This window comes from Megalobrama amblycephala, linkage group LG2 (assembly GCF_018812025.1).
Source record: "Megalobrama amblycephala isolate DHTTF-2021 linkage group LG2, ASM1881202v1, whole genome shotgun sequence".
Lineage (NCBI taxonomy): Eukaryota > Metazoa > Chordata > Actinopteri > Cypriniformes > Xenocyprididae > Megalobrama > Megalobrama amblycephala.
The window spans coordinates 59,592,588-59,614,349 of NC_063045.1; the positions used below are offsets into that span (position 1 = coordinate 59,592,588).

General features: G+C 40.0%; 1 protein-coding gene across 1 annotated transcript in view; it reads left to right on the plus strand.

Annotated features, from left to right (window-relative positions):
* The window catches only part of LOC125262708, a 32,017-nt gene extending 16,327 nt beyond the window's left edge, over positions 1 to 15,690 (plus strand). The window contains exons 4-7 of the mRNA XM_048181524.1: positions 6,047 to 6,299; positions 7,845 to 8,123; positions 15,274 to 15,332; positions 15,561 to 15,690. Coding sequence (XP_048037481.1) covers positions 6,047 to 6,299; positions 7,845 to 8,123; positions 15,274 to 15,332; positions 15,561 to 15,690 — 721 coding nt within the window. The remainder of the gene's footprint in view (positions 1 to 6,046; positions 6,300 to 7,844; positions 8,124 to 15,273; positions 15,333 to 15,560) is intronic.
* The last annotated feature ends 6,072 nt before the right edge of the window (positions 15,691 to 21,762 follow it).

Below are 21,762 nucleotides of genomic sequence, written 5' to 3' on the forward strand. Positions count from 1 at the left end.
CCTGGGTAATAGCTGTGTTGCCTGGACACGGGGGTCAGGTGGCGGAGTTCGCGGGGCTGTGGCGAGACGGAGCGCGGCCAGCTCACGGTCGGTTTCCCCCTGTCGGGAGGCCATGTGTTCCATAATTTGCTGCTGGCGGATGCTCACCTCGGTGAGGTGCTTCAACAGCTCTTCCATCGTTGGAGGAGGAGCGCCACCTGAGGAACCAGAGAAAATACGTGAGGCAAAGAGAGTGGAAAAAACAAAAAAAAAACAAAAAAACAAAGCAAACGAGTTCAATAATAGAACGCCGTGTGAGGTGGGGTCGTCTATGTCCTCTTCACTGTAATGCCCGCATTCTCCACCAGTGTGACGGGGTGAAGTAGGACACGAGTCGAGGATGGAGGATAAGTTCCCCGAAGGGTGGTTTTTATTCAGGTAAAGGGTGGTTTGGTGCTCGGTGCTCAGCTTCCTTGTTTTGGGTGCGCTGGTGCAGTGTGGGTCCGTGCTCTCCTGTGGGCGTTGGGGCTGGCGGTCACACGCTGCTCTCTGTAGGCACAATGAAACAAAGGGTTAGCCGAGTCTTGCGGAGACATCTCTCACCTCTGTGTTTGCTTGCAGGGTTTAAATGAGCAGTGCTTGATGGGACGCAGGTGTGGCCACTCAGCCCGTGATGAGCAGGTGCAGGTGTGCCTGCTCAGTTTCCAGGGTGACGCTGATGAGAGCTCGGGACACGCGTCACAATATATATATATATATATATATATATATATATATATATATTCTAAGATGCATATTCTGTTTCTTAAGTTTTAGGGTGTTCAGATAAGGCCCTCAGCACTCATGAGTAAGAAAAAATAAAATGAGAAAGTAATAGTATACAATGTAATTATAAGTAATTAATAAGTATAATTTACAGCTCAGACTCCACCAGGAAGATACCGAGGGCGATCACAGCATCTCTCCTCCGCTCATCCAGCTGGAAAACACCACGGATGTCTACGGGACGGGATGCATTGTAGCTTCTGGACCTATAATATGAAAATATGCAAATGTACTTAAAAAACAATTGCAATTTTCATCATGCAGAAGCAGCGAGACTCAGTGAGCTATTTGTCTTTAATTTGTAGAAATATTTAATCACATCTTTCATGTCAAACTACAGAGTAAAATGTGACCAACAGAGAATACCCTATTTGAAGGGTAAGAACATTTAAATTACATTTTCTACAGTGTGATTAGATTACTGTATTAATTACTCTCTCTAAAAGGTATTACTTATTACTAATTACTTTCTAGATCCCATATCAACCTTGGCCTGTTGAGCAACCCTTATGAAAACTAAACATTTTACTGCAAAAACAAACAAAAACAAAAAGAAACATGGTTAATATAGTTAACCCATGGTAACCACAAATTAACCATGGTTTTGCCACATTATTCATACTTTAACCATGGTGGTTGTACAAATGGTAATCAATTTGACAAAATAAAAAAACATGACTACTACACTTTTACTATAATAAAACCATGGTTCATTTTCATAATACAAGGATAGACATGATACTCCCTCTTTATAATAATTCACACTTAATTATTTTTTTAATTACTTTCTTAGCAGCATTATTTTTTATTTATTTACTTTTTTGTATAGACGCAACAATTGCAGTTATCTCTTGACAACCAAACTATTTAGCTCCACTGAAGTTCCTTGAAACGCGCAGCTTTATTTACTGTGTTGACGTAATTTCCAATTATATATCTAGAAGCCACTCCTCTTTTTTCAAAATAGCCAATAGTGTTTCGCCTAGATCACAGCTCAGCCAGAGCCATTGAGCTCATAAAACCCAGTTTTCCTCATAATCTGTAACCGTTTCGATTAGCCTACAATGTGACATAATAAAGATTTTTGGTAAGTTGTGCTGTATCTTTCAACATATCTTCAGATGTTCATTCATGTTTATTTCATGTTGTAACTAGTAAAGTGGAAGAGATGGCGGAAGCGCTATACAGCGATCGGTCATGCCACACAGTGCAAAGAAAGATTGCGACACCTGGCGAGACATATATGGTCTCACTCCAGTCAATGGAAAAGTAGCACATTTTTGATTCTTGTGAGGTTTATTGTGCTTGCAATTTTACCCCATCCTCCTCCCCACACTCCCCCAGAAAAAAATAACTCTTTGCATCTACACAATTGTAAGGGTCTGTAAGGGTCTCATGTGCAGGAGGCCAAAAGTAATAATTTTGGACGCAGCTGCCATCAGACCCAACAGTCTCTGAAACTGTTTTACAGTGAGTGACTGGCCTAACTTCACCCCATTCACGGCCCCGAGAATGGAATTCACACGAGCAGGGGACAACTGCGCCTGCATCGTGGTGGAATCCCAGATTACTCCTAGATAGTTTGCAACCTGACTCGGGACCAGCACACTCTTTTTGGCATTGAGTCTCAGCCCAAGCCTTTTCATGTGCGACAGAACAACATCTCGATGTTGAACTGCCAATTGTTCTGTTTGAGCTAGTATCAACCAGTCCTCGATATAGTTCAGCACGCGGATGCCCTGGAGTCTCAGCGGAGCCAGAGCTGCATCCACGCACTTCGTGAACGTGCGGGGTGAGAGAGATAGGCCGAAAGGAAGAACCCTGTATTGGTAAGCTTCGCCCCCAAAAGCAAACCTGGGGAACTTCCTGTGAGAAGGATGGATGGATACATGAAAGTATGCGTCTTTCAGATCTATCGCCACAAACCAGTCCTCGGACCTGATCTGAGGGATGATCTGTCTGAGTGTAAGCATTTTGAACTTCAACTTCTTTACAGATCGATTTAGCACACGTAAATCTATGATCGGACGCAACCCTCCATCCTTCTTTGGAACAATGAAGTAGCGGCTGTAAAAGCCCGACATTTTGCTGGGAGGAGGAACCCTTTCTATAGCTCCTTTTTGCAAAAGCGTCGTAACCTCTTGATCCATCACCAGAGACTGCTCTGGGGTCACCACTGTGGGAAGCACCCCATTGAACTTGGGTGGTGTAGAACCGAACTGAATTCTGTAACCCTGTTCTATCATGAGCAGCACCCATTTTGAACTGTTCGGGAGACCTTTCCATTCTTCCACATATTCTACTAAGGGAACCAGCCTCTCGAGACTGGTCTCTTGTGTTTTTTGAGCACTTGGCTCGTCCATCTGACGCGGCGCTGGTAGACAGACGAATCAAGCGCCAACAGACCCTCCTCGGAGGATCGGTGGAGACCGCTGCGCCCTGACGCACACCGGGTGGCAGGGTTGGCAGAACAGCCCCCTGAGGGCACCGGGAAGGAACGAGCATCTGTTGTTTTAATAACCGAACCTTCCCGGAGGGGGCTGCCCTCAAAGGCCCCGGACGCATGGCGTCAGGACCTTTTCTTTGAAGCCTTCCGGGAAATAATGACGGTCCTCAGATCCGTCCTACGCCTGGTAGGCTTCGCCTGTGCTGACCGCCCCGGTCCCCAAGCTCTCTGTGGGGGAGCACGGGTGGCCACACTGGCTTTCTGTTGCGCTCTGTGCGCCGAGGAGCTGGCTGTCGGGGGGATGAGAGCGATGGGGAAGAATTTTTTGGAGGGCCGCTGACTGCTTTCGTGTTTCCTGGAACCTGTCGACGACAGTTGTAACTGCTTCGCCGAACAGGCCATCAGGAGACAGCGGCGCATCCATTAAGACGTTTTTATCTTTGTCTTTTATATCTGAGAGATTCAACCATAGATGCCTCTCCGTGGTCACCAGGGCTGCCATAGAGCGGCCGATTGACTTGGCTGTCTCCTTGGTGGCCCAGAGAGCTAAATCTGTCGCTTTTCTTATTTCTTGAATCGCATCAAATGTTGCTTCCCCACTCTCGTCTATTTCCCCCAGCAGATCAGCTTGGTATGCCTGCAAGATTGACATAGTATGCAGACATGTCGCCGCCTGACCTGCCGCCGAGTAAGCCTTGCCCACCAAACTAGATGCTCGCAAGCGTCTCTTCTACCCGAGGCATCGCCCCATAGCCGTGGTGCTTCAGCCCCTTGATGTTGCTGTATAGTGACGTTTGGGGGCTGAAGACACGATATTGCACAGGTCTTCTCCACAACCTCGACACCTCGGTGTGGAGGTGGGGAAAGAACGGCAGACCCCGACGCTGGGGTAGTGACCGTGCAGGAAGGAATCTTTCATCCAGCTTGCTTTTTGGCTTGCTTTCATGTTTTTCCGCGGGCCAGTCAATATTTAGCTTTTCAACTGCCCTTCAGCAGCTCCTCATAGGCTGGAGATGAGGATGGCGGTTCCTCATCTCCACCTCCGGCACCCTCCACATCAACCTCCTCGGAGGAAGATATGTTGAGTGTCGGTGTCTCCCTCCGGGGGGAAGAAACCGCAGTGCGTGCTTCCACCACCAAAGGAGAGACACTGGGTCCAGCAGGTAAGGGGAGCGATAGGGCTGGGCCCGTCTCTCCCCCATCTACTAGATCCATTTGTGAACCCCACAAGTGCAGCCTTCGCTGTACCTCGGCAACAGCGGGACCAGACCCGCGAGGAACACTCGCCGTGGCGCCCTCCTCGAAGAGCGCCCGGCGTGAACGCAGCACTCTGAGAGTGAGCCTCTCGCAGTGAACACAGACAGCTCCCTCGAGAGCTGCCTGTGCGTGCTCAACTCCCAGGCATCTCACACACATCTCGTGTGTATCCCCGTCCGCAATGAAGCGCGGGCAGGGAGGAACACACTTTGTGAATTGCTGCTTTCTTTCCACCATTATATATATATGTCTTTTTGTCTTTATGTTGTGCTTGGAAACTCTTGTCCTCGGACGAAGAGATCACTGTGCAATACATAGCAGAGACAGACAACAATAAATAAGACAGACAAGATACAGATAGCGCTTGCTGAAGACAACAGAAGCTAGCGTTCTTTGTTCCGGGCATGCTTTATAGCTTCCTGGTCCGTGACGTCACCCGCCTCTGACGTCACGTTTCCTCATTGGTTGGATACAGAGGTGCTTCACGAACACAAAATGCAGAGGGTTCCCACTGCGTCATTGGACGTAGCGTCGATGTTCCCATGAAAGGGAACGGTGATTTGCTCTATTTTGATCGCTTCTTTAGACATCAGTGTTTATATCTGAACTATTAACTTTTATCCCATTACTTCTGTGATAATATTAATATTTGTAATGGCCTACTGTGTGGCTGAAAAAAGACTGTTAAGTGGTTTCAAACACATAACATCTGCTCTCTGAATCAGAAGATTTGAATGTTCCGTGTGTGATTTTGTCAAAGGTCTAACAGACACAGGAGAATCGTTGTCATTTAGGAATGAGATTGCATGGGTGTTTGAAGATCCCAATCTTTTAATGTTTAATCGTGAAGCCATCTTTTGGGAGTGTTCCCCATGAAGATTACAGTATGTGACGCACTCATGAATGACACTGAAGTCACACCTCTAGTCACCAGCCAGCCAAAAACCAGCAGCACCCACAGCACCCTCCGTGAAATACCTTCCCTGCGTTGTACTTTCCACAGAAAAATTAACATTTATAGTGGAACCAGGCCTGATCCAAATGGATGCTTGGAAGTGTAAAGCCATGACTGATTGTCCTATTCTGGCATGTGTCAGGTCAAGTATCAGTGAAATCCTTGAAGGCGGCCTAGTGAGGTTCATGTCTGTGAGCCAGTACTGTATGAAATGGAAACCAGAGGGCATTGGGGTTATCCTTAGGCCCATTCTGGCTTTCCTAAGGTCCTGCACCAGTTTATTAATCAGTCTGCTGAACCAACAGTTATTGAGCCACGTTCTCTGCTCATGTGCCCTGTGTGACTTTGTTTGATTAATAGTATCACCCTCTCATCGCTCATCTCAGCTCATGTTGGTATATGTTTTTCAAGTTCCGACCTAAATGTTATATTTTTAACTCATGGTATTAATACATTAATGGTCGGTTCTGAACCAGTGCATAAACAGCTTCAGTTTCATTTAGTTTTCATTTGACATAATTAGACATTTTCACTTTTAGTTTCAGTTACTTGTTTTATCTTGTTTTGTGTGTTTGTCTCTATAGTCAGGATGAGTTGTATGTGGATTATAATGCAGCTTTGTACGGAGAGTATGTGAGGCAGCTCCGACAGGCACTTGTGGAATACCTCAAGGCTTATACATCTGACAACGGAGATAATAGAAGAGGAATCCATGAGATTCGTCAGCAGGTGAGAAACATCGCCAGTGAGATGGCAAACCATGATGTGTATGTGGACCCGATGGCCCGCAATCGCTGGCTGCTGCAGAACCAAGACCGTGCCCAAGTGTACTATCAGGTCAGAAATAAATTGAGGAATATGTTCCAGAACATCCTGAATAACTTCAAAAGTGTGTCCGGATGGATCAGAGGCTTACGCGTGACAAACTGGAACAGGTTAGACAGCTTTCTCCTGGATTACATTCATGTACAAACAATAAATATAACTGTTAATGCACAAAAATCAATCAATAAATAAGCCATAAAAAAGTGAATCATTGACAGACCCAAAAGACCTTCTGATGAGTTCAGTAGAGCTCCTCTTAGTCCATTAAATCATGTAGTGGATGACCTTCAAAGTGAAGCACATTTTCTCATGTAACTCTTGTTCTCTTTTCAACAGATAGACACACATTAAGAGATCTGTCTTCTGACCCGGAGTGATCACTGGAAAGAGCTCTTCTTTCTGAAATCAATAAGCAATGCTTTGGTTTTACTCACATTCAGTTTTAAATCACATGAGCTAATAATAATAATAATAATAATAATAATAATAATTTAAACTCTCTTTGTAGGCCAGATCATTGCCTTGTTTAATTAAACTCAACAGGGCTCTATCATCTAAAAACTCAAGTATTTGACAAGAGACCGTACGATGCCATGGGACTCTTTTTATAGTTAAATAAGAATAGTTGACCCAAAAATGAGAATCTGTTGATACTTTACTCACTCGCAGACCATTCAAGAATCACAAACCTCATTTCCACAGAAGAGGGACATTAGGGAAATTACAATACACAAAAGAAAAGATTGTTGATGTATGTTTGTAATGTATAATGTGTTTTCTTTTTGCGTGTTGTGTGTTGAAGCCAAAGACAAATTTTAACTCACAGAACTGAACTGTGATATACACACTGTAAAAAATAATCCAGTGGCTTAGTAAATTTCACAAAAATAAAGAGCTATATTAACTTAATAAAATCTTTTGAAATCATTTATTTTGAGTGGGTCAGGTTAAAAAAAATAATTAAAAATCCAACAGGTAATTTCTCTAAAATTTACATATATTATTTAACTTTATTTAATGAAAATAAATAAGTATTTAACTAACTAATTATATTTTTAATATACACTCAATATTTCTGGTGAATTCTAATAGAAATATTTGATAATTATTTACTTGTACTGATCTGTTTTAGAAACTAAAATTATTAAGTATTTCCTACCAATTTTCCTAAATAAAGTTCCAGCTTAATAAACGACAGTTTAAACATGTTTATTTAAAAAAGAAATTGGTTGAAATAATGCGGACCTCAATAAAAGCATATAGCATTGATTTACATCATTGAAGCTCGCAGTTGGTCTCTTTTCATTTTTCTTTTAGGTTTATTGTTAAAAATACATTTCCCTATGTAGAAAATTAACCTGTCCTCTTGTTAAGAAGAATGCTGTTAATTTTTGCAACTCCTCCCCCAGTAAACTTTGTTTGAGATTTTACCTGTCATATGGTCCAACAGGATGTTTGCTTCTTCAGGTGCTATTTGTTTTGTGTATTTGTCACTTTCTTGTAACATTCAGGTTTGAATGTTAGCTCTAACCAGTTATCTTTACAATTTGCCTGTAGGATTCAGCTGATCTACCCGTCTTTGTACAAGCGGAGTTGGCAGAGGAGGTCATAAAAATCTACATCCTTCGGGACAATGATGGGGCAATCAGCGATGTAGGAGTTGTGATTGAGGGCATCACTGTCCTCCGCAATCTTGGGAATCTCAGCAGAGCCTGCTGCTATCTTTTGGGACTCACGTACGCATTGGATTTGAGATATCCCAAGACCCACAAATACTCACTTGAGGTGTTCCAAAAACTGTTTCTTGACCTGGATCCTTCAAGACTCTCTGTTAAGGTTCAGAGGTTAAATTATCTTCTTGCATAGTTGCTGTTCAAGATCATCCCACAGAATGGGCATTCCTGATGGAAGTGTTTCTGTTATCTGATTAATTCAGTTGAAGGGATAGTTCACCCAAATATGAAAATGTTGTCATAATGTACTCGCCCTCAAGTTGTCCCAAACCTGTACGAGTTTCTTTCTTCTGTTGAATACAAAAGATATTTTAAAGAATGTTGGATAACAGATAGCTGAAGGTTGCCATTGACTTTTCATAGTATATATTTTTTTCCTACCATGGAAGTCAATGACAACCTACAACTGTCTGTTAACCAACATTCTTTAAAATATATTTTGTATTCAACAGAAGAAAGAAACTCGTACAGGTTTGGGACAACTTGAGGGCGAGTACATTATGACAACATCTTTTTGGGTGAACTATCCCTTTAATATTGATTTAAGTGTTGCTTTTATGGTTTAATGTTGAGTGTGACTGCAAATGGCTGGTATGCACCAGGAACAAAGTAAGATGTCATTTCTCTTATGGCTATCGTATTTTGCATGCAATCTACTTGAATATTAAAATGGATGAAATGTTTCATAAGATGATTTTAGACTGTCTAATGTTTAATTGACAAATAAATGCAAATGTAAGTAAATTAAAAATTTGTTTCTTTCTTTATTTGGTTTTATTATATTCATTGTAAAGGGTAAATAGTGTAAAGTGAATGCAACATTTTGATAATTTATAGTCCAATATTAAGTTAAATTCACTTTTACATTTAGTAAATATAGCACATTTGTTTGGTTAAAATCATCTAATATTTCAATTATCTACTCAATATTTTTAGTTTATTTGACATAGAATTACAGTTGTGGTGTTTTATCATTTTGATTATATCTAATTAATTTTATTTCTCATATAAAGTAATTCAGTTATTCAGATTTACAAATTTTTTTTACTGACATTTACTCAATTTATACAGTATATTTCATTGATTTCACAGCTTTAAAATTTACTCAGTTTTTTTGAGTGTAAAAATGTTTCACCAAAAAAATTGAGTAAATAATAGTTAAACTTTTTACAGTGCAGAGTCCTATTAAATGGTGCACACAATTTACTAATTTTTCCCCTCAATTTACTAAAACATGCGCACGATTTACTATTTCATTCCTTCGATTTATAAATCATGTGACTTACAAATTCTTGTTTAAAGGCACAATATATAAGGTTTCACCACTAGAGGTCGCATTTTCAAATCAATAACAAAGGCGAAGCTTGATGACGCTATGAAGGAGAGTGGAATGACAGGAGATGTCGTTTTCAACATAAAGAGAAGCGGAAACCAAGGATAGCACTGATGTTACGCCATTGACAGATGACAATGACAAGGGGCGAGCCATTATTTAAATTATTTAAAATTTACGAATCCTTGGGAACTTTTGGGATAATATATGTACACAACTGCATGAAAGGTTTTTGGATATTTTATTACAAAAATCTTACATACTGTGCCTTTAATTACAATTTTCCAAATATCCCAACTTTTCTGGAAACGGGGTTTGCAGAATAAATTTTGTTTCATGTATTGAAGCATTTCTTGTGATCTAAGGATTCTCAATAGCCTACTTGATTTATACCATTCATCATTTAATCATTTCATTATTATTAATTTATGTAATTTTATGTTTTATAATTTATAATACTTATTTCCTTTCTATTGTTGTTTAATCTTATGATTGTGTGGTTTGAAGGGATGTTTGTCTTCATGAGAAAGAGAAAAAAGAATGTCTCCATTTCAAGGTTTTTAACATCACTGAACGATAATGTGAAGAAGCCATTTTTCATTGGTATAATAACACTTGTTGGATTTGTGATGGTCAGATGAAGTCTGAGCATTAAAACATACACAACTAAGATTATTCAATAAAGTCTGCTCATTTATCATCACTTCGTTTCCTTCTGTTCTTTGTGCAATTCATTATGCTGAAGTAAAATTGAGCATTTTACCTCTTGCTATATCAAAGCAAGAAAAAATACTATATGACTTTTTAATATCTGTGTGTGAGCCCTGTAATATATATATATTATATAATATATTAAATATTAAATAATATAAAACACACACACACACACACACACACACACACACACCATGGCACCATAGAGTCATCGTCATTTATGTAAGTGCATTATATAAGAATATAAGAAATAAACAATTTCTGAATAATATATTTACAAAGAGAAATAGACTCATTTGTCCAGGCAGCATTATTTATTCTGGATCAGAACATGAGCTGAAGGCACAATGTATTTTTCGTTAGCATGACAATTAAAGCATATTTAAGGTCACACATTTGGAATGCATTCTGATCACTGATACAGAAACACAAAATAAAATCCTTTCCTGGCAGAACATGGGTCAGCTATACCATACTGTTTACAAAGTCAAATAAACACTATATCAAGATTAGGCTGCAACGTGGTATCTTAGACATATGGCATTACAGTATATCTAAAAGATGTCTTTCAACTTAGTCAAGAACTACAGGCACAAATGATAGTTTTGACAGTCAGACCGATCTGTAAATTCAAGACAGTTACTCTCCCATAATCACACATGATGTGCGGTGAAGGAAAAATACACATTATTTACTATGACTGAGGTACTTCTAACTTCTAAAAGTGTTGCATACTACAAGTTAAGACACTCTAGTTCTCTGGTCTGGTGTGAAATACAAGCCGCCAGAGTTTTAAAATACATTTGAAAAATTAACATTCAGTTTTTACAATTTCTGTTTCATGTCAGTCTGCAGTAAAGGCCCGTTCACACCAACAATGATAACTATAAAGATAATAAAGATATAGTTTTAAAAATCGTTCTAAATATAAAAGAATAGCAACAGCTATAATGATAATGATATAGAGAAACGCTGGGATAAAACACTACAGCCAATCAGAATGCACTCGTGCATTTAAGTTAATCACTGAGATCCAAAAAAATCTACTCGTTTGACAAGTCAAATCCCCTTTTCAATACAATAAAAAGTAATATATATGGAAAACAATCGGCCATACCCTTGGAATAAATTGTGAGAAGTATAATTAACGAAGATGAGATCATCATGCCAAACTAGCAAACAGTGTAACATAAAATGATATCAGGGCTAGTTTTGACAACACTGTCTTGCTTCCTTTGAAGTTGAAGTGAAAAAGACTAGGTGTTGTTTTCATTCCACCATATTGACTTTGTCAGCCGAATTCACTGTAAGATTATATCGATTACACTAGCTATTCACTCAAACATAGCATGATGAGGACATCTGCTGGTTAAAGCCGTGTAAATGCAACAAGAACAGCAAAAACATGTTGTACACACTTTGAAACTGCTGCGCGAGTGTTTAGAATAAACAGAGCGTTATCGTTCTTGGTGTTAACGGGCCTTTTAACTCTAGAAATTGTGTCACCTTGATCTCCAAGATATTAAATATGCTGAATATTTCACCTCTGTTGTCAGTCTTTACAGATTTGTTAGAATGTCTTGAGGTAGGAGAGCAAAGAAAATAATATAGCTGCAAGCAGCGATGACGGGCCAAAGCCTGGAGGCACCACCACCCCGGTGGCTTCAGGGAAACTGTGCTTGGGGGTCAATGGGCATTTTTCTGGGGTCAGTTTACTGCAGCAGCTGTTGCTCCTATGATCACAAACCAAACCACAACACCCACATCCATGAGATCGTTTAAATTGAGATGACTTTCATGTCATAGAATGTTATAAGTCAATTTCAAATGAGTGCAGAATATCATCCTAATCTGACATGTCTGTGTTTTTACTCAGACAACCTTTATAAAAATTCTAGAGCAAATTAGATACTATTATTTGTGCAAACTCCACAGTGCTCTGAGAAATCTAATCCGGCCTTAATGCGAATGTCTGTGATTACTGATGTTGTATAATCCTCAAACTTCTCTTCATGTGTTTTTTGACCTCCCTGAGCTGTTGTTTGTGCACCAATCTAATGCACCAAAAAAATCTTATGCTTTCATTTGATTTCAATATGTGTGGTATTAGATGAAGTCAAATAAAAATATTTAATTAATAGAGCCAAATCAAAGAACCTGCAATTTTAAAGACAATTTTAATGTCAGTCTCTGATAATAGTAAGATACATGTCTAGATTTTTCTGCTCACTTATGCTTAAATTACTTAAAGATTTTAGTTTAATAATTTGAATTATATCAATGAATAATTTATTTTAAAGCTGCAGTCCGCGATTGAGAGGTATGAAGTACAGCCAAGGCGAGCAGAAACCATAAGTAAGATGAAACCTACTGCACCTTGGGAAGACAATCTTGAACCCCAAGAGACAGGAGATCAAGGGTCACAAGAACAGCTGTCAGATTTTATTGAGCAAAACACAACAGAAGAGAGTGGTGCGTCAAAGTAGTGAGTCATCAGATAACAATCTTAGAGAAGTAAGGTTACGTTATAAGAGGGCAGAAAAGCTTGAGCTCAGGAGGGTGTAACATTAGATAAAAAAAACGCAGCAGTTATGCAAACTGCATTATGAAAGCAGTGGAAGCTGCAAGACTTGATAAACACTGAACTACACGGTTAGTTCACACTTGTACTGGCCATGCAATTACAGCCGAGGCCTTAGAAAAGTCCAGACAACTCACAGGTACAGAGGATAAGTATGCCCAATGGAAAAAGGATTTGATAGAAGCCCAAAAAGATGGGGTGCCAATTTTGAGTATGTGGCTTTCAATAGAAGCCGACATCCCTCATGAAGATAAAATCAGATTGTTACGAGAAGTGGGCAGAAGTTTACCTGGAGGACACACTTTAGCCACAATACTGAATAATGCTAGTAGTAAAGAAATTCAAAATACATTACCAGTATATAACCTTACTACACAGTATGTAAAGACCAAAAAAGTAAGGCCTCAGAATAAATATAGAACAGAACAGGGAGTGTATACAGGTTATCGCAGTAATCCCTTTAAATCTAAAAAAGGAGAGCAGAGAAAATATAATACTCGATTTCAGAGTAGACAGAATGGGCCTAGCCCATCAAATAGGAATAATCAAAGCCCGAAAAACAGGGGAGTAGGACAACCCAGAATAATGAATAAAACAGTTACACCTGCTTTCCAGAGGGAAAATGGGCCCATATGGCTCCAGAAGGAACAAAGAAAAATATAGCTGCAAGCAGCGATGATGGGCCAAAGCCCGGTGGCACCGCCACCCCGGTGGCTTCAGGGCAACTGTGCACGGCAGTCAATGGGCATTTAAAACAGTTAAACATAAAAGGACTATGTCAGTTTCACACCACATTTACTGCAGCAGCCGATGCTCTTGTGATCACAAACCACAACAGCCACATCCATGAGATCGTTTAAATTGAGATGACTTTCATGTCATAGAATGTTATAAGTCAATTTCAAATGAGTGCAGAATATCATCCTAATCTGACATGTCTGTGTTTTTTTCTCACACAACCTCTATAAAAATTCTAGAGAAAATTACATACTGTTATTCTGCAAACTCCACAGTGCTCTGAGAAATCTAATCCAGCTTTAATGTGAATGTCTGTGATTGCTGATGTTGTATAATCCTCACACTTCTCTTCGTGTGTTTTTTGACCTCCCTGAGCTGTTGTTTGTGCACCAATCTAATGCACCAAAAAATCTTATGCTTTCATTTGATTTCAGTATGTGTGGTATTAGATGAAATAAACTTACAACAATTATTTAATAGAGCCAAATCAAAGAACCTGCCATTTTAAAGACAATTTTAATGTCAGTCTCAGATAATAGTAAGATAAATGTCTAGATTTTTCTGCTCATTAATGCAAGTTTATTATAAACAGCCACTTTTATAATCATGTGAAATTTACTTAAAGATTTTATTTTAATAATTTTAATTATATCAATAAATAATTTATTTTAAAAATAATTTTAATTGTAAAAATAATAATTGTAACTTGAACAACATTTAGAAAACTAGTCCTGTACCAGTAGTGATATAGTGTCATAGTTCAATTTCAAATGAGTGTGAAGTTATCATTTGCAGTGTGTTTTTATATTTTAATTAACCTAATTATCAAACTAATAATGTAATATTATGTTGTCAGTGGCCTACAAATACACTGGCTTGATTAGCTGCTTCAGGTGTGTTTGATTAGGGTTGGCAACTCTGAAGCACAGTGAGTCTGCAATAAAAGGGTTAAATAACTGATCAAGGGTGTAAAACTTCCTGTTGGTCGGAGCTAATGACTGTAAATTAGAAAGTTGTCGAGCTTAATGAGAACAATATGTGTACCGAGTTTGGTGACTGTAGTTTAAACTATCCCCCACCTTTTGTCAAAAGATGGCACTATATAGGCCCTCCTCCCCACCTGTTTCTATGGTTTTGTCCATGTCTACTGGTTGACATCTCTGACGTTTGTGTCGAGTTTCATGCAATTGGAAGCATGCTAAGCATCTCAAAAGCACCCAAAACTATAATTAAAGTTTGATGCGTTGCCATGGCAACAGTGTTTGAGATATCACGATTCTTTTCACAGGTCTATATCTGCTGTGTATTGACATTACATTGACATTGAAACAAAACGGGTAAAAAAAAAGAAGGTGATCTCAAAGCATTTTGAAAGTGACACACTTCCTGCTGCCAATTGGTGGTGCTATAACTTTGACTCACAATAGTCACATCCATGTGATCAGCATCATATAAAGAACACACAGGTTAAGTTTCATAAAAACCAATCACTGTATGCAGATGTTATAACACATTTCCTGTTTCTTACAACCATGCCTTCCTGGACTCCATTTCCCATGTTCCTCCTTGTTCTTCACCTGTTTGCACTTCCCTCATCAGCCTTCCCACCATTCCTGGATTCCCTGCACCTGTTCATCGTCATCAGCACTCCCTTTAAGTTGGACTCACTCCTTGCACTCCCTGTCCATTGTTATTGTTGTTTAAAGCTTATGTGAAAGTTGTATATCTCTGTCGTCTCATTAAAATACCTAGTTTTGTTGAAGTCTGTGAATGTTTCATCTCTGCTACAACCTCACACGTGACAGAACAATGGACCTAACCGAAGGACTTCAACAGCTAAAAACTATAGGATTATTCCTGTTTCCCAAGTCTCCCGTGTCTCTCCAGCAAGCTTCAGCGGAGGATCGCCTGTGTGGGTTCCGGCAGGACGGTCGCCCGCTGGAGAGGTATGTGGAGGAATTTACCGAGCTTGCTTATTTGGTGAACTGGCCAGATGCCCCGTTAAACACTTGTTTTCTGGCGGGGCTGGACGAGGGCACAATTCGTTTTAGTGAACCTGCGTGGTTTTTTTTCCCTAGTCGAGACAATTAATCTGATTCTCTTTCTGAATTGTTCTGATTTTGTAAATGAAGAGGTTCAAGAAATATTGTGTATTCTTCGTCCGGTCCCCACAGAAATACAAGAGGCTCCAGCCGACGCCGAGCCCGCTCCAGCCGCCGCCGGGCCCGCTCCAACTGCTGTCGAGTCCGCTCCACCAGCCCACGAGCCCACCCAAGCAGCCCACGAGCCTACTCCAGCCCATGAACCCACGCCATGCCATGAGCCCTTCCAGCCCCCCTAAATCTCCCAAAGAATTTTTTTGGGGGGTTGGGGGGGGGGCAATGTACCCGTGGGTGGGGAACATGTGGGGGATACACATGTGGGTGGGGCTCGGAACCTGCCATGGCTGGCCACGACCCCTAACCCGCCATGGCCGTCCACGGTTCCTGACCCGTCATGGCCGCCCGAGACTCCTGACCTGCCGTCTAGACCCGCCCTGGAGACCTCCGCACCCGTCTGCACATCCCCCCGCACCTGCGTGTAGGTCTCCAGGGCGGCCACCCCCCCTCCCCCGTTGTTCCATCTGAGGCGCGTGGACGCGCCTACCGGGGAGGGGGAGGTAATGTTACAACCACGCCTTCCTGGACTCCATTTCCCATGTTCCTCCTTGTTCTTCACCTGTTTGCACTTCCCTCATCAGCCTTCCTGCCATTCCTGGATTCCCTGCACCTGTTCATCATCATCAGCACTCACTTTAAGTTGGACTCACTCCTTGCACTCCCTGTCCGTTGTTATTGTTGTTTAAAGCTTATGTGAAAGTTGTATATCTCTGTCATCTCATTAAAATACCTAGTTTTGTTGAAGTCCGTGAACGTTTCATCTCTGCTACAACCTCACACGTGACACTATTTCCCTTTTCTCGCCATAAATTCGTTGCCTCGCCATGGCCAAACCGTTTGAGATATCAAAAATCCGCTCTCAGTTTAGCATCCTCAATGTATTGAATTCATGCTGACCGAGTTTAGTGGTGATCGGAATAATCATCTTGGAGGATTATATCAAATTCCAGAGCATGCATTTTTCAAGCAACCCATAATAGTCGACTTCCTGTTGAGCTGGCGTACAACTTAGAGCATGAAAGTTGTTCGGCCCGATGAGGTCTATATGTGCACCGAGTTTCATACAAATACGTGCAAGCGTGTTTGATATATGGACCAAGTTTTTAGACACTGCTCAAGGGGGCACTGTCGAGCCCCCCTGCCACATCCGGGTACCAGCTTCTGCCCGGCCCTGATGGCCAAAGATTCAGATGTGTGTGCAAAATTTCAAGTTTCAAGTGTTTCAAGTGTGCAAAAAGAGTTTTTGAGCATGTTAAGGGACTCAAAAACACCTGAATAGTCAAAAAAAAAATTCCTAAGGAAAACAATAGGGCCTTCAGCCTTTGGCTTTGGCCCTAAAAATAATAATCCTTAGGGGATCAAGAGGGCCCTGCGCCATTAATTGGCTTTGGCCCTAATAACAACTATTATTAAACAGCAAAAAGAGAGGTATTAAGTACAGCCAAGGCCAGCAGAAACCATAAGTAAGATGAAACCTACTGCACCTTGGGAAAACAATCTTGAACCCCAAGAGACAGGAGATCATAGAAAATAACCAAAACAATACACGGTTCTTGTTTAGTACAGTAGCTAGATTAACAAATAAACAGACATCACCAGAACAAAACGTTTCATTACAGTTTAGTAGTGATGACTTTATGAATTTCTTTACTGTGAAAATCTTTACTGAGAAAATCGAAGTAGGAAGAGCTAAATAAACGTATTACTGTGTCTAAACCAACAACATGTTTATTAAATCCAATACCCACTAAACTACTGAAAGAATTGTTACCTGTAGCAGAAGATCCTCTTCTCAATATTATCAACTCATCTTTATCTCTAGGTCACATCCCACTAAAATTCAAGCTAGCAGTTATTAAGCCTCTCATTAAGAAACCACAGTTAGATCCAAATGTATTGGCAAATTACAGACCCATTTCAAATCTTCCATTTATGTCTAAAATACTAGAAAAAGTGGTGTCGGTCCAATTGTGCTCCTTCTTGCAATAAAACTCTATTTATGAAAAATTTCATTCAGGATTCAGGTCTCATCATAGCACAGAAACTGCGCTCATTAAAATTACAAATGACTTACTTCTAGCTTCTGACCAAGGCTGTATCTCAAAACTAGTTTTACTTGATCTCAGTGCTGCATTCGACACTATAGATCATTACACTGATATTCAGGGACAGGCATTACGGTGGTTTAGGTCGTACCTATCAGACCGTCAAAATTTTGTCTATTTAAACGGGGAAAAATCGAAGATAACAACAGCAGCAACGCTAATTATTCTCTATTTTGCTTTTCTCTTTCTCTGGGCGTCCCGAAGTGACTAGAGAGTACATCAGCTTCAGTTTGGATCCAGCCTCTTAAGAAGACCTCAGATGACCATCACCTGTGAAGAGACGGCGCCAACTCCTGCGAGGAGTTCAGAAGATGCAACATCTGGATCACCATACACATTACTAAATTTCTATATATCCAAATTATTGTTAATATGTAATTCATTTTTCCAGGAGCTCATTGCTTCTACATTCAAGTAAATTGCTTACAGTGTTTGTAAATTAATTGCCTAAATTATTACATTATTTGCTAACTGCATTCTTTAAACTGTAATGTTGACATGCATTCTCTGTAAAGCTGCTTTGAAACGATACGTATTGTGAAAAGCGCTATACAAATAAATGTGAATTGAATTGAATTGAATAGATCAAGGGTCACAAGAACGGCTGTCAGATTCTATTGAGCAAGACACAACAGAAGAGAGTGACAGTCAAAGTAGTAAGTCATCAGATAACAATCTTAGAGAAGTAAGGTTAAGTAATAAGAGGGCAGGAAAGCTTGAGCTCAGGAGGGTGCAGCAGTTATGCAAACTGCATTATGAAAGCAGTGGAAGCTGCAAGATTTGATAAACACTGAACTACACAGTTAGTTCACACTTGTACTGGCCATGCAATTACAGCCGAGGCCTTAGAAAAGTCCAGACAACTCACAGGTACAGAGGATAAGTATGCCCAATGGAAAAAGGATTTGATAGAAGCCCAAAAAGATGGGGTGCCAATTTTGAGTATGTGGCTTTCGATAGAAGCCGACATCCCTCATGAAGATAAAATCAGATTGTTACGAGAAGTGGGCAGAAGTTTACCTGGAGGACACACTTTAGCCACAATACTGAATAATGCTAGTAGTAAAGAAATTCAAAATACGTTAGCAGTATATGACCTTACTACACAGTATGTAAAGACCAAAAAAGTAAGGCCTCAGAATAAATATAGAACAGAACAGGGAGTGTATACAGGTTATCGCAGTAATCCCTTTAAATCTGAAAAAGGAGAGCAGAGAAAATATAATACTCGATTTCAGAGTAGACAGAATGGGCCTAGCCCATCAAATAGGAATAATCAAAGCCCGAAAAACAGGGGAGTAGGACAACCCAGAATAATGAATAAAACAGTTACACCTGCTAAGAGTAGTTATATTCCAGAGGAAAAATGGGCCCATATGGCTCCAGAAGAAACAAAGAAAAATATAGCTACAAGCAGCGATGACGGGCCAAAGCCCGGTGGCACCGCCACCCCGGTGGCTTCAGGGCAACTGTGCACGGCAGTCAATGGGCATTTAAAACAGTTAAACATAAAAGGACTATGTCAGTTTCACACCACATTTACTGCAGCAGCCGATGCTCCTGTGATCACAAACCACAACAGCCACATCCATGAGATGACTTTCATGTCATAGAATGTTATAAGTCAATTTCAAATGAGTGCAGAATATCATCCTAATCTGACATGTCTGTGTTTTTTCTCACACAACCTCTATAAAAATTCTAGAGCAAATTACATACTGTTATTTGTGTAAACTCCACAGTGCTCTGAGCAATCTAATGCAGCCTTATTGCGAATGTCTGTGATTGCTGATGTTGTATAATTCTCTTTTTATTATATAATTAATTAATAGAGCCAAATCAAAGAACCTGCAATTTTAATGACAATTTTAATGTCAGTCTCAGATAATAATAAGATACATGTCTAAATTTTTCTGCTCACTTATGCAAGTTTACTTCTGCCCGGCCCTGATGGTCGACGATTCTGATGTGTGTGCCCTTTACAGGGCTTTGGCCCTAATAATAATCCTAAAGAAAACAATCCCAGAAAACAATCCTAGAAAATAAAATAATCCTGAAGTGCTTATTAGGGCTTTGGCCGTAATAAGCACACAGAATGTTATTTAAGGCATGTACTGATATGTGATCAGTAGTTAAGAGGCTCTTAAAAGGCTGTTAAAAATGGAGCACAGCTGGAAGAAAACAAAACTAGAAGTTTTTCGCATTTTGTGGAGAGAGAGAATGATTGAGTACAGAAAGGCCTTAAAAACTACTAGATCTGCCTATTTTTCCAAACTTTTAAAAGAAAATAAGCCCAACCCTAGGTATGTATTTGATACAGTGGCTAAATTAACAACAAATAAAGCTTCAACTTCTGATGTTTCCAAAGAGCAGTGGAGCATAATTTTAGAGAAAAAATTATAACCATGGAACCGTCTACTACAGTATCGCGTCAGACAGTGCATTGTAGTGTCCCTGAGGAAAAATTTAATTCATTCACTGCTTTAGGAGAGGAAGAATTGTCTAAACTTGTTAAATCATCAAAATCAACAACATGTATGTTAGACCCTATACCGACTAAGCTATTGAAAGAGATGCTTCCAGAGGTCATAGATCCTCTTCTTAATATTGTCAATTCATCTTTATCACTAGGATACGTACCAAAAACCTTTTAGCTGGCTATTATTAAACCTCTTATTAAAAAAACACAACTTGATCCTAGAGAATTAGTCAATTACAGGCCGATCTCAAATCTCACTTTTCTGTCAAAAATACTAGAAAAGGCAGTTTCATCACAACTATGTTCCTTTTTAGAAAGAAAAAGTATCTGTGAGGATTTCCAGTCAGGATTTAGACCGTACCATAGTACTGAGACTGCTCTCATTAGAGTTACTAATGATTTGCTCTTATCATCAGATCGTGGTTGTATCTCTCTATTAGTGTTACTGGATCTCAGTGCTGCATTTGACACTATCGATCACAATATTCTTTTGAATAGACTCGAAAATTATGTTGGCATTAGTGGAATTGCATTGTCATGGTTCAAATCATACTTATCTGAGCGTTATCAGTTTGTAGTAGTAAACGAAGAGAGGTCATATCGATCACAAGTTCAATATGGAGTACCGCAAGGCTCAGTACTAGGACCGTTGCTTTTCACTCTGTACATGCTACCCTTGGGAGATATTAGGAAGCATGGCATTTCACTGTTACGCTGATGATACTCAGCTCTATATTTCTTCGCACCCTGACAAAACTTACCAATTCACAAAATTAACAGAATGTATAGCTGATATAAAAAATTGGATGACCAGTAATTTCCTACAACTAAATTCAGAAAAAACAGAGATTCTAATTTTTGGACCAAAAACTTCTTCACGTAATAACCTAGAATACTGTCTAACACTTGATGGCTGCTCTGTTAAGTCTTCGTCGTCAGCTAGGAACCTGGGTGTGCTCTTTGATACCAATCTTTCATTTGAAGGCCATGTTACTAGCATCTGTAAAACCGCATTCTTCCATCTTAAAAATATATCTAAACTATGACATGATCGATGGGGAGCCGAACAACTTTCATGCTCTAAGTTGTACGCCAGCTCAACAGGAAGTCGATATAGTTATCAAATTATGGGTTGCTTGAAAAATGCATGCTCTGGAATTTGATATAATCCTCCAATATGATTATTCCGATCACCATGCTCTCAATGAAGAATGCAGAACAGTTAGTTCATGCGTTCATGACCTCAAGGCTAGATTACTGTAACGCTCTACTGGGTGGTTGTTCTGCTCGCCTGATAAACAAACTACAGCTCGTACAAAATGCAGCAGCTAGAGTTCTTACTAGAACTAGGAAGTATGACCATTGTCACGATTCCTGTCAGTTCCTGGACTTCAATTCCCATAATCCTCCCTGCCAGTCACATGCACACATTCCACACCAATCATCAATTGCCACATACAGCTGAATCACATTATCTGGACTATTTAAGACTCACTCACACACCACCTCATTGTGAAGTCTTGTTTAACCCGTGTTGCAATTCTGAGCATTATTATCCTGTCTGCCTGTCTGTTACCGTTCCTGCCTGTTACCCGTTATCGACCCGTTGCTGCCTGCCTTTGACCCTTGCCTG